Below are 19753 nucleotides of genomic sequence, written 5' to 3'. Positions count from 1 at the left end.
AGACAGTAGCGTTTCTATATACAAACAATGATGTCTAGGAGAGAGAGATTGAAAACACAATTCCATTTAAAATAGTATAAAAAATATCAGGTACCTAGGAATCAATCTTACAAGAGAAGTGAAGGACCTATACCAGGGAAACTTCAAAACACTTCAGAAAAAATTGAAGAGGATCTAAAGCAGGGGTCCTCAAACTTTTTAAACAGGGGGCCAGTTCACTGTCCCTCAGACCATTGGAAGGTCTGACTATAGTAAAAACAAAACTTACGAACGAATTATTATGCACACTGCATATATCTTATTTTGCAATGAAGAAACAAAACAGATACAAATACAATATGTGGCCCGCGGGCCATAGTTTGAGGACCACTGATCTAAAGAAATGAAAGAACATCCTATGTTCATGGATAGGTAGAATTAACATAGTCAAAATGACTATACTACCCAAACTACTATATAGATTTAATGCAATCTCTATCCATATTCAGACATCATTCTTTAAAGAATTAAAACAATCAATCACAAAATTCATCTGGAACATAAAAGACCCAGAATAGCCAAACACATACTGAAAAACAAGAAGCTGGGTGGCATCTCCTTACCTAACCTGAAACTATACTATAAAGCCATAGTGATCAAAATAGCATGGTACTGGAACAGAGACAGGACCTCAGACCAGTGGGTCAGAACAGAATTCCCAGACATAAACCCCCAGGTATACAGCCAACTAATATTTGACAAAAGAGGCAAGAACTTGAAATGGAACTAAGAAAGTCTATTCAAGAAATGGTGTTGGTACAACTAGAAAACCACATGTATGAAACTGAAAATTGACCCATACCTCACTCCTTATACAAAAGTCAACTCAAAATGGATCAAAGACCTTGAAATCAGACCCGAATCTATAAAGTTTATTGAGAATAAAATAGGCAGAACACTCGAAGACCTATATATCAAAAAGGTCTTTGAGGATGGAGCACCACTGGCAAGAACTTTAGCATCAAACATAAACAAATGGGACTATATCAAACTAAAAAGCTTCTACAAGGTGAAAGAAACCTTACTTAACACAAGAAGAACGTTAACAGAATGGGAAAAAATCTTTACACCCAACACATCAGATAAAGGGCTGATATCTAGAACATACAAAGCACTCAGAAAGCTGAGCCCCCCAAAACCAAACAAAGCCATAAAAAAATGGGGAGGTGAAATGAACAGACACTTCTCTGAGGAAGACAGAAGGATGGACAACAAACACATGGAAACATGCTCATCATCAGGGAGATCCAAATCAAGACAACAATGAGATACCACCTTACACCAGTGAGGATGGCTTCATCAAAAATAATGGGAACAATCTCTGTTGGCGGGATGCGGTATGAAAGGCACTCTCATCCACTGCTCGTGGGAATGGCCCCCTAGTCCAACCCCTATGGAGAACAGTCTGGAGAGTGCTCAAAGAACTCAGAATTGAGCTGCCATTTGACCCAGCAATTGCTCTCCTAGGTATATACCCCCAAGTTGGAAGGACATTCATTCCAAAGTACGTGTGCATCCCACTATTTATCACAGCACTCAGTATAATAGCCAAGTCTTGGAACCAACCTCGATGTCCAACAACAAATGAATGGATCATTAAGATGTGGTATCTATACACAATGGAATACTACATGGCAGTCAGAAATGATACAATCACAGACATTGCAGCAACGTGGATGGACCTAGAACATATTATGTTAAACGAAGTAAGTCAGAAGATGAAAGATAAACACAGAATGATAGCACTATTCTGAAGCACCTAGAACATACACCTTATATACAACTAATACTCAACAATCAAATAACAGGGTTTAACAGGGTAGAAACTCCAAACACTATAACAGTCAACATATACTCGGGAGCAGTGCCCAAAATACATGAAAAAGGAACAACACAAACTTGTGACTACACATTATACCACAAAGAAACCAGCAACAGCAGAAACAGCAGCATAGAGAGAACAGGTATGTAATCAGCTTTCTACTACAAAGGCTCATAATAATCCCTTAGGGATCTTATACAGGATCACAGGTAAAGAATACCATGGGAAATCACTGACTCCAATGGAAACATCTCATAACAATATGCTGTAATGCCTTAATCTTACTATATTTAAAATAACCTCTCAGCTTCTCTGTCCACAGGCGTTCTTGGATACAAAAGGTGGACAAATTAAGATGGCATCTAGGGGCTCAGTCACACCAGATACCATATCCAGTTTGCTCTATGAGAATGCCCCAAGAAAACTTTTTTTTTTTTTTTTGTTTTTTTTTTTCGGCCACACCTGTTGGATGCTCAGGGGTTACTCCTGGCTAAGAGCTCAGAAATTGCCCCGGCTTGGGGGGACTATATGAGACGCTGGGGGATCAAACCGCGGTCCTTCCTTGGCTAGCGCTTGCAAGGCAGACACCTTACCTCTAGTGCCATCTCGCCGGCCCCCCAAGAAAACTCTTTAACATACACTTTATCTCTAGGTTATACCTTCTTTTAGGATTTGAAGCACGTGACCAGTCAGACCACCGAAGCAGCAACTGTGACCTACAGACTCATTCTACAGGCCCTACTCATCGAACACATTCAAGCAAACTAGCATTCCCTTCCCCTTTTCTCCTCTCTTCTCACTTTCTTTTTTTCTACTTTCTTTCTTTCTTCTCTTTTTCTTTTTAATGTATTTTCTCTTTTCTTCTTTCTTGCCCCTTCCATATACTTTCCCCTTTCCCCTCTTTGGAAATCCGACTGTCCATTTACCCCTCAATCCCATCCAGATCTCCCACCTTATTAAAACTCTTCCCCTCAGTTCTTAATCCATTAGGCATCAAGATTGACCTCCTACTCCAACGAACCAGTACCCAGTACCTAAGCGAAGGGACACCCAGTCAAACCCACATCTTGTCCCCAGCAAGAAAAGGCAACCAACACCCCTGCTGACTCATTCTGCGCGACCCTCCCTCCCAACTCCCCCTAACGTGGACTGTTACTTGAAACCGGACTTAGCTCTAAAAGTATCCCCAATACAAGAACTCTTCCAAGACCTCCCTGCCGCAAATCTTTTGCCAATCTCAAGAAGGTCAGGGTGTGTGATGGAAAGGTGCCCAAGAACCCACACACCACAAGAAAATCTCAAAAGACAATGGGGAAACCTATACTTCCATCATAAATATAAGACCTGTAACCACCTCTTTACCTGCTTTTCTCCAAAAGTAAGGTAGTCTCTTGCATCACTTTGTTCCTTTAATTACTTTATTTCATTTTTTTAAATGTTTGTTCTACATATACATATGTGAGCACATATATTTTTATTCCTATTTTTATCTTTTTTGGGTGTGTGACCTGTTTCTGTTTTCTTCTCTTTCAACCCCCAAATGCACTGAAAATATAATGTAGCACCATTTATCCCTGCAAAGACACACTAAAAAAAGGGGAAATCTTACATATAAAAACGAGCTCTTATCTACTAGGGATAAGAACTCATACTTGTTTACAATATAGGGATATCTCCCACCTTGAAAATATGTCACGTGGACCCAACTTAGACCCCAGGTGATTAGACACTGTTGCAAGTCAGCCCCTGAAGAGGTTGACTGATGGAGGGATGGAGGATGAGGTCTTTCTCTTCCAGCTTGGAGCACGTGTCTGCCACCCTGTCCAGCTGACGGTTCTGAGGTGAAATGGTGGGTTAACAGCTCGAGACAGTCAGGCTTGTGGAAATATTAGCTTTATTCGGTGGACAAGACTGAAGTCCAAAGACTCAGCTTAAGTTCCAGTCAAAAGCCTCTCGCCTTCCACAGACCCTTGTTTTTATCCCCCAGAATCAGGTACCACCCAATGGTGGGATCAGATACCACCCAATGGTGGAAGCAGAATCAGGTACCACCCTAGGGTGGGGGCAGAATGCCAGGTCACACCCTAGGGTAGGGCACAATCACCGATCAGGGTAGGGTCAGTAACATAATAAACCCCTAAAATATTTACATACACAAGACACCATCCGTCCAGCCTTGAACCCTGGATCCTATACATAGAAACGACACAGTTCTTCACAACAGCTACAGGAAACAAATCCCATCCGAGACATCCTTAATACTGCTGGGCCACCAACAAGTGCCAGCTCTAATATGATATCCTGACAATGAGGAAAATGGGAACAACTTGACCTAAGAGTGGGTTATCCTACCTCACCATCTAATGATAAGACAAAATCAGAAGACTTGTCACCCTTTGGTCAGTCCAAAAGCCAAGATCGCAATTTACAGATGACTGGCTGCTAGAACCATAACCGGACTGTATGCATCCTGGGACCAATAAAAAGCCCTAGTCTAGGGTTTGAGCTACGACCTGCACAACAACCATGATCTCCACTTCCAATAGTCTGGGTCTTCTGGAAACACAATGAAAGACGCTATCCTAGGTTCCATCCTAGGATCAGCGCAAAGACCAAGACCACAAACCACAGAAGATGAATTAAAATGACACTGAGGGAACAGAACTTCTAGAACCACAAAGAAAGACTTCATCATAAGTTCTACTCCTGGACCTGTGCAGATACTGAGATCTCTAGATACAGAGGTCTGATTTTATCACCCAGGATGGAGAAGTCTTCCAAACACCACGAAAGGACCAAGGGGAGAGTAAGTGAACCTGAATGGAGTCTATAGTTAATCCCATGCCAATATACTCCAAGGGTGTAGAAACCCTGTATCTCTTAGGCCAAGGAAATTCCTTTCCAAATAACCCCAATATTTACTGTGTCTGTGCAGGAGGGGGAAAAAAGGGCAAAAAGCACAAAATATTTTTCATTTTTATTAATTTTTTTATTTACCTATCTACTTTTTGTCGATTTCTTTGTTTTGGTGTGGTTACTGAAGTTGTTGTCTCCATTTATATTTATTTATTTTTTCTTCTTTTCTTTCTTTATGTGCTCTGCCTTTTTTTTTTTTTAATCTCAAGACCATGGCTTTTATATGGTGCTTATCTTTATTGTTGGAGTGCTCACTTGATATTTTATTTGACACTTCTTTTTGTACTGTTGGGGTGTTTCACCTTCTTTTTCCCCTTCATCTCTCAAACTGATGATGAGAGCCTCTAGAAGGATTCCGCCCATTTTCGGCATATTTGATTTTTACCCCAGTTAATCACTTTTCTCTTCTTCAAACAAAACCACATAACTGGAACTATCCTCCCAGTTAGAGGAGGAAACACGGGAGATACCAAGACCAAACAGGTGCAAGCCTACTAAGTAGTAAGCTAGGTATAGAGGGGACCACATATTCTAGCAGCCCCGGGGGTGAGGGAGGAGGATATGGGAGGTAGGACGAGAACGGAGGTATAGGGAGGACAAATCGGTGATGGGAATCCCCCTGATTTTATGTAAATATGTACCTAAAATATTATTGTCAACAATAAGTAAGCCACTATGATCAAAATAAAAATTATATTAAAAATTACTAGAAGGTCATGCAGTTCTATTGGAATATTTTAGGACAAATAATCACTGATGCAGATTCTGATTCCTTTAAAAAAGGAAATCCTTAAGAAAGTTGAAGTGCATATTGATGCTGCCTCTTGCAGTCAATCCAGAGCAAGCAGTCTTGCCGATCGCCCAGGCAATCTTTTGTTAAATGACTGCTCAAGTCCCATACATCCCTCTAAAGGTTTTTATCCTATCCTTGCTAATGCTCCTCCGGCAGATGAAACTCTTGATCCTCAAGATGTTCAAATATTGGAGGATGAACTTGCCTCCTATGATCACAGGCAGTACCCTGCTAGGGCAGCCCCTCCTCCCTACAATGAGGATTTGATCCCTAAACTCACCAAAAATATTTCCTGTCCACCGTCCAATATAGCTCTTGATCAGCAAGCTTGACTTGAGCTCATTTCTTTCTCAGCCTCTTTCCTCCTTTTTAGGTTGGATCCTGCTCGTGACCCACGAATTACTTCGTGATCCACCCTGTGGGCAGGGTCCTAGGGGGTCGCAATTACTGATGCCAGAACTCAAAAAATGAATTCATCAACTACTGTTGCTGTGTCTATGCAAACAACAACTCAACTTCCACACACATACCTTTTTATTGTATTTTTATCTCATTTTTTTTCTAAAAAAGAGCTTACTAATTAAATCTTCTATTGCATTAATGACTTTATTGGAGACAATAATTTTCACAAATATACTTGCTACTGAGCTTTTCCTTCTTTTTTCCCTACTCTTCCATTTTCCTTTTTAGTTTTTCTATTTTCTATTTTTTCAAAACTTTCCCCTACTTATCTTGAAACAAATTAAGATGAGTTATGTCAATTATATGATGCATATTCTTTAAATAAAATTTATAAAATGTCCCTGTGACCCATTGTTATTCAAATGTATCTTGCTGCAGAAAGTGATCAGCATCCATCAAAAATCATAAAACAGTCACTCTACTCTAGACTTAAAATAAAAATGAAATATAACCTTCACTTTAAACACATTTGTGACTAACCAGTTATTTCTCATGTTATAAAGGCAATTTTTACTATCTGAACCATGCATCAACCATTTTGCATTCAAAAATAAAAATTGAAAAAACATTAGGAAAGTACGAAATTTTTTTTTTTTTTTTTTTTTTGGTTTTTGGGTCACACCCGGCAGTGCTCAGGGGTTATTCCTGGCTCCAGGCTCAGAAATTGCTCCTGGCAGGCACGGGGGACCATATGGGACACCGGGATTCGAACTGATGACCTGCATGAAAGGCAAACGCTTTACCTCCATGCTATCTCTCCGGCCCGAAGTACGAAATTTTAAAACAAAACAGTTCTCATTTAGATTTAACAGAGAATGACCCTTTCTGCTTTTGCTGTGTAGTGAAGATTACAGATCACATTAAAATTTGCTTCGTTTTCTCATTTGCTACTTCTCCATTTCTATTCAACTGCTTCTGATCACACCATCAATGGTAGTTCATAAAACATTCTTTGCTTTCAACAAGATAGAGCAGCAACTTCATTTTTTTCCCTCTAGTTATTTCACATCATCCTGTCTCTACTGAGATCTCCACCTAGTTTTCTGTAGGCTTCTACTATTTTATCCTAAAATTCTTAGATGTTAAGTGGAACTCTTTCTCTAAAAGTGCACTGGTAAACTGTAGCATTTATAGAAAATCAAAGTGAGCAACTCAGCTAACTATGAGAAAATAATATGACTGTTATAAAAAATTGTATGTGCATGTTAGAAACTGAAGGACGTCTACTAAGAAATTGCAAAAATTAAAAAATAATAAAACAGATATTCTCTGGGTATCGGCAGGTCCACTATCACTTGGGGAATATGTCATCACCCAAAGCAGAAATTCTAGTTCTCAGACAAATACTGAAGGCTATTATTCAAGAAGCAAATTTCATGAGCCGGAGCAGTAGCACAGAGTGGTAAGGAGTCTGCCTTGCCCGCGCTAGCCTAGGACAAGCTAGGTTCAATCCCCCGGCATCCCATATGGTCCCCAAGGAGCGATTTCTGAGAGCATAGCCAGGAGTAAACCCCTGAGTGTCACCGGATGTGGCCCCCCTAAAAAAGAAGCATATTTCAGGTATTTATGTACTAACTACTATAAGAATAATTGAAGTTACAAAGAGAAGATAGAGCCCACAATGCCAACTAGAGGTATTTCCATCAGCTCTATCTTCTTACTGGAATTTTTGCTAAAAAAGAATATTTAAAATTTTGTACCGTTAGGCTAAAAACAGAATCAAACAATCCTAATCATTTGAGTAAACATCAGTTATTCTGAATTTAATAAACTGTTTAATTTTTTTTTCAGCTTGATACATGATGTTCAGCCGTAAGTAATCTAGGAGGAGAGAAATGGCGATAAAGTGGTACTGGAGAAATAAGAGAGGATAAAGAAAAATCAACATCTTTCAGAAGAATGGTTGACTGAGGTACAAAGTAGAAAGAAAATCTTCTGTAACATTTATCCTTCAATCATTTAACAAACTTCTGAATGCACTTAGATAGCAAGCAGAAATTAGGCTGCTAAAGAATAAAAACAATTCAGCTTTATATTGCTGGAAGGCAAATGTTTCATTCTTTGATATACAAGTGGGAAGTCAGGTGGAGGCATGGAAAAGAACCCAATGTAGCAATTTTACTCCTCACAATTGGCTGAAATAAGATCTGAGTATAAAGCTCCTATATTTGCCCCATCTTGTGTAAAGTCAGTTCCTGCTTTCTGGCCATTTAGCTATTAAAAAATTAGAAAGAAGCAAGAGACTCTTTTTCCTTTAAACCAGACTATTTAAGTACTATCAACTACGTGGCACTGCTACCTGGGCCAGGTAGCACAGTGAGTAGGACACTTACCTTGCACAGGCTGACACAGGTTTGATCCCTGACACCACATATGGTCCCAGAGCCTCACCAGGAATGCTCCCGAGTACAGAACCTGGAGGAAATCCTGAGCACAGCTAGTGTCCCCCGTCAAACAAGACAAATACTATTTGTCTTGAATTATTTTGTAAGAGTGATGCTATTACAAAGTCCTTACTCCCCTTTCCGATTTAGTGGCTGTGCTCAGGGGTTACTCCTGAAGCTGCGCTGAAGGATCACCCCTGACAGGACCTGGGAACTCAAGGGAAAACTGGAAGTCAAACTCGGGGTATCTGTGTGCAAGATAAGCACCCTACCTGCTATATTATCATGGCTCGAGCCCAAATTACAAAAAGACTATCAACTTACCGTCGAAGGTGGAGAAAAGCTGTGTAACACTGTTTTCGGAATTCTTGGTACTGCTCACTCTGGGTACCCCCCCATTCCTTCCACCATTTCTTTATTTAGCTTCATTGGAGGGGGAAGTGGCTTCGGATCCCGGCCCAAAATATATCCAAAGTCTATGTGGAAGAGTTTGCCTGGACGTTGATAAGAAACACATTTGTTTCCAGAATATTCTAAAAAACTGGTTACCAGAACTCACTTGACTGGTGAAAACATAATCTCTTCAAAAGTATTAATTAGTTTATGATAAAGTCTATTAAGTTGTTTGACTCTTTAACCTCAGCTTTGGGAAGGGACTCTAGTATATTTTAGATTAAGTCCTATTTACTCAGATGAAACAATGTTTCAAATCACCTAACAGTAATATTAATTAAGTTAAACCTCTTGGGTAAGATAGATAATACAGGGGTTAAATTGTTTGTTCTGTATATGTCTAACTCGGTTTATCCCCGGCACATATGGTAACCAGAGCACTGCCAAGAGTGAACCCTGAGCACAGAGCCAGAAACAAACCCTGAATAAAAATGCTTATATCCCTAAAACCAATCCACAGCAAACAAAAGTAAGTCTACTTTTAGAACTCTAGAATCCATAATGGTCAAATCTTGGAAAAAAATCTAAGTTACTATCTTGCAGATTTCTTTTTTTTGGTTTTTGGGCCACACCCAGTGACGTTAGGGGTAACTCCTGGCTATGCACTCAGAAATCGCTCCTGGCTTGTGGAGCATAAGGGACGCTAGGGGATCGAACTGTGGTAGGGCAAACACCCTACTGCTTGTGCCACTGCTCCGGCCCTACTAGCTTGTAGATTTCTTAAAGGTTAAGGTTAAGCAAATTGACCTTCATACCACAGACATGTCTTTCCAATACTCTTGTGATGAACCCTTTTTCCCATCCCTCATTCCAACCCTGTCCAATATTCAAATCACACCATTGACTTCACCATCTGACTATTTTGAACTAATCTGTGTCATTCATTAGCTGGAGATGAGGAAACAGAACATTTGCATTTATGAAGAGCTGAGCACAGTTGCAAAGCCCATGAAGACAGGCTCCAGAGTAGTTATTCATCAGAATTCATAGATCAGGTATAAAAGAATGTGATCGACACATTCACATGGTAAAAATGTGAAGCACTGCACTATGGTGAAGATGTGATTCATCGCAGAATTAATAAAGCAACTTTAGTTTGCAAGCAGAGCTAAAGCAGGCATATATTTTAACACAAAAGGCAGCTGTATGGATCCTGCAATTTAAGTTCCACCAAGGCAGAGCTCTTGTTTGTTCCATGAACTACCTTACCTGGAGTCTCAGAACAGTTTCCAGAATGACAGCACACATTCATTGTTGAATGAAGAAAGGAATCCACTAAAATAGCAATCAAAACCTTTTCTTTGGCAACCTGCCCACTCCTTTTGTATTTCATTAATACATCTCCTGAGGCCCTTTTCATTGTTTTTTGACTTTTTAATAAAATTCCTTATACCAAGCCTAAAATGTTTTGTCCAAATTGGAGTTGGTAACTGTCTAAAGAACTTTTTTAAAAGTAAATGAAAAGTGGGGGGAAGTGAGATAACAAGAACTTATGATTAGATATTGAGAACAAGGAAGCTACAGAGAATCAAACGATAGCTCTGTCCCACCAAAAAACGGAAAATAAAACAAGCCACCCTAAGGCTAACCAAATCAGCAAAAATTAGATGGCTAGTTATTAGCAAGACTCCTACCTAGACTAGTCCTATCAAAATAATAAGGTAACTATATATTAAAATTATTCACTTTTTTTTCTCTCTCTCATTCTAAACTCTTTTTGGTACTGTTTTTGAAGCTACACTTTGTGGTGCTTAGGGCTTAGTCCAGGCTCTGAGCTCAAGAGTCGCTCCTAGCAGGCTTAGGAGACAATATGTGGTGCTGAGGATCAAATCCTGGTTGGTGGCTTGTAAGGCAGGTGTCTTATTCACTATACTATTATTTCATCAGTCCTAGAACCATTAAGAGTATTATATTATACTGAACGTAGGATGGCACCTAGGATAGCGTCTTTCTTTGTGCTTCCAGAAGCCCCATTCTGTTGCAGTTGTCTCTGTCAGACCTTTGGGACTGGGGATCATGCTTATTGTGCAAGTCATAGTTCAAACCCTAAACTAGGGCTTTTTTATTGGTCCCAAGATGTATACTGTCTGGTCGTGGTTCTAGTAGCCAGTCATCTGTAAGTCACGATCTTAGCTTTTGGACCTACCAAAGGGTGCCATCCTAGGTTCAGTGCAAAGACCAAGGTCACCAACCACAGAAGATGGATTAAAACGACACTGAGGTAACAGAACCTCTAGAACCACAAAGACTGACTTCATCATAAGTCCCACCTCAGGATCTGTGCAGATACTGAGACCTCTAAACACAGAGCTCTGAGTGTATCACCCTGGACAGAACAGAAGTCTTCCACACACCAAAAAAACACCACCGGGAGAAAAAATGATCCTGAGCAAAGTCTAGAGCTGATCCCATGACAGTATACTCCAAGGACGGAGAAACCCCATATTTCTTAGGCCAAGTGAATTCCTTTTCGAATGACCCCAATATTTACTGTGCCAGGGCAGGAGGGGAAAAAACAAAAATACAAAAAGCACAAAACCTTGGTTATTATATATATATATATATATATATATATATATATAACCTTCATTTATTATTATTATTATTATTTTTATTTACCTATCTATTTTGGTCGATTTCTCTGTTTGGGTGTGATTATTGAAATCGTTGTCCCCAATTATACTTATTTTTTTCTCTTCTTTTCTTTTCTTTCGTTATGTGCTATGCCATGTTTCTTATTTCAAGACCATGGCCTGTTTTTGGTTCGTTTGTTTTGTTTTTTTTTTTTTTTTGTTTTGTTTTGTTTTGCTTTGTTTTTCGTCTGTTTTTTTGTGGTGCTTATCGATATAGCTGGAGTCCTCACTGGATAATTGACACTTTTTTTTGGTACTGGTGGAGTGTTTCACCTTCTTTCTCTCCTTCATCTCCCAAATCGATGATGAGAGCCTCTAGAAGGATTCCACCCATTTTTGGAGTATTAGACTCTTACCCCAGTTTATTTATCTTCTCTTTTTCAGGCAAAACCACGCAACTTGAACTAGCTAGTCCTGCCTACAGTTAGAGGGGGAGATAAGGGAGGCATCAAGACCAAACAGGTGCAAGACTACTAAGTAGTGGGTTGGATACAGAGGGGACCACATATTCTAGCCGCCCTGGGGGTGAGGGAAGAGGAAATGGGAGGTAGGACAAAAACGGAGGGGTAGGGAGGACAATTTGGTGATGGGAATCCCCCCTGATTTTATGTAAATGTGTACCTAAAATGTTATTGTCAACAATATGTAAGACACTATGATCAAAATAAAAATTATATTAAAAAAAAGAGTATTATATTATATAAAAAAAGAGTATTATATTATCATCAAAAATCTTTTCTGTCTTTGTTATAGTCCTGAATCCCCAAATTATGATCAGTCTGCAAGAGCATTATACTACACTGTATCTTTCCTTCTTTTCAAAAATTAATATGCCAGGCTCCCTGTGTGTGACACCAGGCGGGGAAAATCCGCGAAAGTACACCGGCCCAGTGGGGCTCAGCTGTGAAAGACTGTGAGTGTGACCTGTCTATGTCTGTCTACTGTCCTCTTGCGTGAAACTCTTGCGAGTGGGGCAAAAAGAGGCTCAGAGGAGCACGGCCGCTCCGCTTCGCTACGCGGCCGTGCACTCTTTCTAAGGAAAGAACTCCATTGCAACAAGAAGGAAAAATCACACTAAGAACGGCGCTATATCACAGAAGCAAACATTTCTCTCTGGACTGTCTTCTCTGTTACATGCTCGGGCCTAAGATTTGACCCAGTGTGAGGCTTCATCCACGGAGGACTCCCCTCCCTTAGAGGCAAGTCAGCCCATCCAGAAAGGGAGGAGCCAGAGGAGTGTGCTGCCTACATCATATAGACAATGAATACCACTACAACACGTAGAAAAACCCACAATACAAATGTGACAATGGGGAAACAGCGCAGGCCAGCATCAGACATAGAGAATGAAGATGACAATTCTGAGGACCAGATAATGACTGAACAACTAATCAACCTCTCAGATAAGGACTTTAGACTAGCAATATGGAAGGTGCTCAACAGACTCCAAGAAACCATGGATCGAGTTGAACAGAACACTAATAAGAACCAAGAAAATATGAAGGCAGAAATGACAAAACTCCAAACTGAAATAACATGTCAACTAACAGGCCTGAAAAACTCAGTAAACGAAGTGAATGACAAAATGGATAAGCTCTGGGACAGGGTATCAGAAGCTGAGAATAGACTTGGTGCTGTGGAAGATGAGATACATAACAATTCCATACAGCAGGAGAGATTGGACAAAAAACTTAAAGCAAATGAGCAGACAATGGAAAAATTAGTCAAAGAATGGGAACAGACGAAAATAGAAGTCTATGATAAGATCAACAGAAACAACTTAAGAATCATTGGAGTCCCAGAGACCCAGGAAGAAAATTTCCAGGAAGAATCAATGGTCAAGAACATCATTAAAGAGAAACTCCCAGAGCTAAAGAATATATGTGATCAAATCCTGCATGCCCGAAGAGTACCAACCAAAAGAGACCCCAGAAAAACCACCCCAAGACACATCCTAGTCACAATGACAAATCCCACAGATAGAGACAGAATTCTGAAAACAGCAAGATCAAAAGGGGAAATCATGTTCAAGCAAGCTTCCCTGAGATTTACAGCAGACCTGTCACCAGAAACGCTCAATGCCAGAAAGCAGTGGTGGGATATTGTGACAAGACTGAATGAAATGAATGCTTCACCCAGAATACTATACCCAGCAAAACTCACTTTCCGGTTTGATGGAAGAATACATGGTTTCACAGACAAAAAACAGCTCAGAAACTTCACAGACACAAAACCAGTCTTAAGAGAAAAACTGAAAGACCTAATCTAAGACAAGACTACCCAAAAGACACACCAAATTTTGAAATAAAGATGGCGTTAAATCCCAGGACAATTCTTTCTCTCAACGTCAATGGACTAAATGCACCAGTTAAGAGACACAGAGTGGCTAAATGGATCAAAAAACTCAATCCAACCTTCTGCTGCCTACAAGAAACGCACCTGAATAGTCAGAACAAACATAGACTCAAAATAAAAGGCTGGAGAAAAGTTATCCAAGCAAACAACACCCATAAAAAAGCTGGAGTGGCCATACTAATATCAGATAATGCAAACTTTATACTCAGGAAGGTTGTAAGGGACAAAGACGGACATTTTATATTAATCAAGGGGTACGTAGAGCAGGAAGAATTCACTCTCCTAAACATATATGCACCGAATGAGGGGCCAGCAAAATATTTAATACAACTGCTGACAAATCTGAAAAATAATATCAACAACAACACAATAATTGTGGGGGACCTAAACACGGCTTTGTCAACACTGGACAGGTCAACCAGACTGAAACCCAACAAGAATATACTAGACCTGAGGAGAGAAATGGAAGAAAGAGGCCTAGTGGATATATATAGGACACTCCATCCCCAGAAACCTGGATACACATTCTTCTCCAATGTACATGGGACATTCTCCAGGATAGACTACATGCTGGCACATAAAACATACCTCCATAAGATCAAGAGGATAGAAATTTTGCAGACTACCTTCGCTGACCACAAGGCTCTGAAATTATTTGTGAACTCCAAAGGGACTCAGAAGAAACACTTTAACACCTGGAAGTTAAACAGCCTCATGCTCAATAACCAGTGGGTCCGAGATGAAATCAAGGAGGAAATAAAAAGGTTCCTGGAAACAAATGACAATAAAGACACAAACTCTCAGAACTTATGGGACACAGCAAAAGCAGTACTGAGAGGAAAATTTATAGCTTTGCAAGCACACATCAGGAAGGAAGAAGGAGCTTACCTGAGTAGCTTAATGACACAGCTAATAGAACTAGAAAATGCTCAACAAAAGGACCCAAGAACAGGAAGACAGAAGGAAATAACAAAGCTGAGAGCAGAAATCAACGAAGTGGAAACTCAAAAAACAATCCGAAAGATCAACGAAAGCAGAAGTTGGTTCTTTGAAAAAATAAACAAGATTGATAGACCACTGGCAAACCTAACAAAGAAAGAGAGAGAGAGAAACTTGATAACTCGTATCAGGAATGAAAAAGGAGAGATCACTACTGATATGACAGAGATTCAAAGGGTAATCAGAAACTACTTTGAAAAACTCTACGCCACTAAAAATGAGAACCTGGAAGAAATGGATAAATTCTTGGACTCTTATAATCTTCCACGGTTGAAGGAAGAGGATGTAGCATATCTAAACACCCCCATCACCATTGATGAAATTAAAACAGTAATCAAATGTCTGCCGAAAAACAAAAGCCCAGGTCCAGATGGATTCACTAATGAATTCTATCAAACTTTCCAAGAGGAACTACTGCCAATCTTGGCAAGACTCTTTCATGAAATTGAACAAACAGAAACACTTCCAAATAGCTTTTATGAAGCCAACATCACCTTGATACCTAAACCAGACAGAGACGCTACCAAAAAAGAAAATTACAGACCAATATCACTGATGAATGCAGATGCAAAGATCCTCAACAAAATCCTGGCAAATAGGATTCAATGCCTCATTAAGAAGATCATCCACTACGATCAAGTAGGTTTCATCCCAGGAATGCAAGGCTGGTTTAACATCCGTAAATCTATCAACATAATACACAACATCAATAACAAGAAAAATAAAAACCACATGATCATATCAATAGATGCAGAGAAAGCATTTGATAAGGTCCAACACCCATTCTTGATCAAAACTCTCAGCAAGATGGGAATGGAGGGAACCTTTCTCAATATAGTGAAGGCCATCTACCACAAGCCAGTGGCAAATATTATCCTCAATGGAGAAAAACTGAAAGCCTTCCCTCTAAATTCTGGCACAAGACAAGGCTGTCCTCTCTCACCACTCCTATTCAACATAGCACTGGAAGTACTTGCTATAGCGATTAGGCAAGAAAAGGATATCAAGGGAATCCAGATAGGAAAGGAAGAAGTCAAGCTCTCACTGTTTGCAGATGACATGATACTCTACTTAGAAAACCCTAAAGACTCTATCAAAAAGCTTCTAGAAACAATAGACTCATATAGCAAGGTGGCAGGCTACAAAATTAACACACAAAAATCAATGGCCTTTCTATACACCAACAGTAATAAAGAAGAAATGGACATTAAGAAAACAACCCCATTCACAATTGTACCACACAAACTCAAATATCTTGGAATCAACTTGACTAAATATGTGAAGGACCTATACAAAGAAAACTATAAAACTCTGCTCCAAGAAATAAGAGAGGACACACGGAAATGGAAACACATACCCTGCTCATGGATTGGCAGGATTAACATCATCAAAATGTCAATACTCCCCAAGGCATTATACAGATTTAATGCCATCCCTCTAAAGATACCCATGACATTCTTCAAAGAAGTGGATCAGACACTTTTGAAATTCATTTGGAACAATAAACACCCTCGAATAGCTAAAGCAATCATTGGGAAAAAGAATATGGGAGGAATTACTTTTCCCAACTTTAAACTGTACTACAAAGCAACAGTTATCAAAACAGCATGGTATTGGAATAAGGATAGGTCCTCAGATCAGTGGAATAGGCTTGAATACTCAGAAAATGTTCCCCAGAGATACAACCATCTAATTTTTGATAAAGGAGCAGGAAATCCTAAATGGAGCAGGGAAAGCCTCTTCAACAAGTGGTGTTGGCACAATTGGATAGCCACTTGCAAAAAATTAAACTTAGACCCCCAGCTAACATCATGTACAAAGGTAAAATCCAAATGGATTAAAGACCTCGATATCAGCCCCAAAACCATAAGATATATAGAACTGCACATAGGCAAAACACTACAGGACATTACAGGCATCTTCAAGGAGGAAACTGCACTCTCCAAGCAAGTGAAAGCAGAGATTAACAGATGGGAATATATTAAGCTGAGAAGCTTCTGCACCTCAAAGGAAATAGTGCCCAGGATACAAGAGCCACCCACTGAGTGGGAGAAACTATTCACCCAATACCCATCAGATAAGGGGCTAATCTCCAAAATATACAAGGCACTGACAGAACTTTACAAGAAAAAAACATCTAACCCCATCAAAAAATGGGGAGAAGAAATGAACAGACACTTTGACAAAGAAGAAATACGCATGGCCAAAAGACACATGAAAAAATGTTCCACATCACTAATCATCAGGGAGATGCAAATCAAAACAACGATGAGATACCACCTCACACCCCAGAGAATGGCACACATCACAAAGAATGAGAATAAACAGTGTTGGCGGGGATGTGGAGAGAAAGGAACTCTTATCCACTGCTGGTGGGAATGCTGTCTAGTTCAACCTTTATGGAAAGCGATATGGAGATTCCTCCAAAAACTGGAAATCGAGCTCCCATACGATCCAGCTATACCACTCCTAGGAATATACCCTAGGAACACAAAAATACAATACAAAAACCCCTTCCTTACACCTATATTCATTGCAGCTCTATTTACCATAGCAAGACTCTGGAAACAACCAAGATGCCCTTCAACAGATGAATGGCTAAAGAAACTGTGGTACATATACACAATGGAATATTATGCAGCTGTCAGGAGAGATGAAGTCATGAAATTTTCCTATACATGGATGTACATGGAATCTATTATGCTGAGTGAAATAAGTCAGAGAGAGAGAGAAAAACGCAGAATGGTCTCACTCATCTATGGGTTTTAAGAAAAATGAAAGACACCCTTGTAATAATAATTTTCAGACACAAAAGAGAAAAGAGCTGGAAGTTCTAGCTCACCTCAGGAAGCTCACCACAAAGAGTGATGAGTTTAGTTAGAGAAATAACTACATTTTGAACTGTCCTAATATTGAGAATGTATGAGGGAAATGTAGAGCCTGTTTAGGGTACAGGCGGGGGTTGGGTGGGGAGGAGGGTGATTTGGGACTTGGGTGATGGGAATGTTGCACTGGTGATGGGTGGTGTTCCTTTTATGACTGAAACCCAAACACAATCATGTATGTAATCAAGGTGTTTAAATAAAAAAAAAATTAAATAAAAAAAAAAAAAAAAAAAAAAAAATTAATATGCCAACTTCTCTTGTAAAAGAATCCCCAAATTATTATCAGTCTGCAAGAGCATTATACTACATTGTATCTTTCCTTCTTCAAAAATTAATATGCCAACTTCTCTTGTAAAAGAACGAGGTGCAACATTAGTTTTCTGCTTTATCATTTATAAGTTTGTTTGGTCATATGCTTACAATAGTGTTAACATTTGACTTTGATGTATACAATTAGCATACTTCACTTTCACCACCACCACCAAAGTGCCTAAACTTAACCTTTAAGAAATCCACCAATGTAAATTTTAGCTCACCTCTGCATTCCTCCCCTACACCACTACCCTGTCAAAGACTTGATAATCTCAGTTTTATACTCTAAGCCCAAGGTTTGATACCGCCTATTCCCTTGCTTTGTTTTGCTATGTACCATTGATGAGTGAGGTCATTTGACCGTTTCTAATTTATTTAGAATAAGACTCTCTTGTTCTATTCAAGTTTCAGGAAACTATAAGGTTTTCTTTTTTTTTTTTAATAGCTATACAATATTCTACTGCTTTACATATAAGTATCACTCTTATCCATTCACCTATTGTTGAACATGTGGGTCATTTCCATATTCTTCTAGCTACTATAAGCACTAAAACAAACACAAGTACATGTATATTTTTACAAATTAACTTTTTGTGGGTATATGCCAAGAAGTGATATCTCTGTGTCTTATGGAAGTTCTAGACTTACTCTTGAGAATTCTCCAAATAATTTTCCATACAGAAAGATCCACTCAACTTTCTCACCAATAATGATAGATACGTTTTTTTTTTTTTTAATCCTAACTGGGTGTTTCCTTCCTGAACAAAACTGGCTGTTTCCAGTCTTTTTGACATGTCATTATTGCTGATGTGAGACTACACCTCACTGCTATTTAATTTGCATGTCCTTAATTATAAACACCAAAGAACACTATTTTATAAGCCTATAAGCCATCCACAGGTTTCTTCTTAGAAGTGCTTGCTCATCTGCCTCTACTTTTGGGTAGGGCTCTTAGAAACTTCTAATAACACTGTAGTACTGGGTATTTTCTTGTAGAAATATAATAGTTATTAAAGTTTAAGATGTTTGTCTTCATTTCCATGAACAACTATAATAAAGTTAATGAAGTTTGGATCATTTGAATGCTACCTTAAACTGTTCTGTGGTTTCAGTATTTTGTTTTGTTATTGGATTGGTATCAACAGTAAGAAGATTTTCAATGCTGGAAGCTAATACTAACAAAACCAGTATTAATTATATCTTAAAATCACATGATAGCGTCTTAAATAGAGGCTATGAAGCAGTAAGGAATCAAGAAGTAAAATAAGTTTTACAAAGGATATAGAACTATGAACTCAAACTTAAACTGCCAATTGTAATATAAGCCTACTGCAAATAATGATTTGTTTCAATGTTACTTCATCTATTACAGAGTTAAATTAAATTTTCCGACTTTCCAAACTGATTGTCTTTTATATTTAATAGCAAAGACAATATTGAATTTTACACTGAGTATATTTAAGATTATAAAGTGTATTATGGCTGATAAGGGGTTTCATTTCTAATTAAAAGATACTGGTATATTACTCACAATTGAAAAACACCTTTTCAGAATCTTAAAATGGTCTCCAGGGGTTTCTAAGTACAATGAAATAAATTTGAAGTCTGAAATTTATAAGCCTTCAAGTTTCCAAAAGTCCCATGATTCTAAAGCTTTAGAATAAAAATATAATCATGGCCATACTCACTGAAAAAGCACA

At 38.9% G+C, this 19753-nt stretch overlaps 1 protein-coding gene across 1 annotated transcript in view; it reads right to left on the bottom strand.

The window, feature by feature from the left end:
• LOC126004512 (phosphatidylinositol 3-kinase catalytic subunit type 3-like) overlaps positions 1–19753 on the bottom strand; it is a 180572-nt gene that overhangs the window by 28500 nt on the left and 132319 nt on the right. The window contains 2 exon segments of the mRNA XM_049770921.1: positions 8741–8811; positions 8813–8910. Of these exon segments, the coding sequence (XP_049626878.1) occupies positions 8741–8811; positions 8813–8910 (169 nt within the window).

The sequence above is a fragment of the Suncus etruscus genome, chromosome 3 (genome assembly GCF_024139225.1).
Source record: "Suncus etruscus isolate mSunEtr1 chromosome 3, mSunEtr1.pri.cur, whole genome shotgun sequence".
Classification (NCBI taxonomy): Eukaryota; Metazoa; Chordata; class Mammalia; order Eulipotyphla; family Soricidae; genus Suncus; species Suncus etruscus.
Note: the sequence above shows the minus strand (reverse complement) of the source record. Positions and strands in the feature narration are given on the sequence as shown.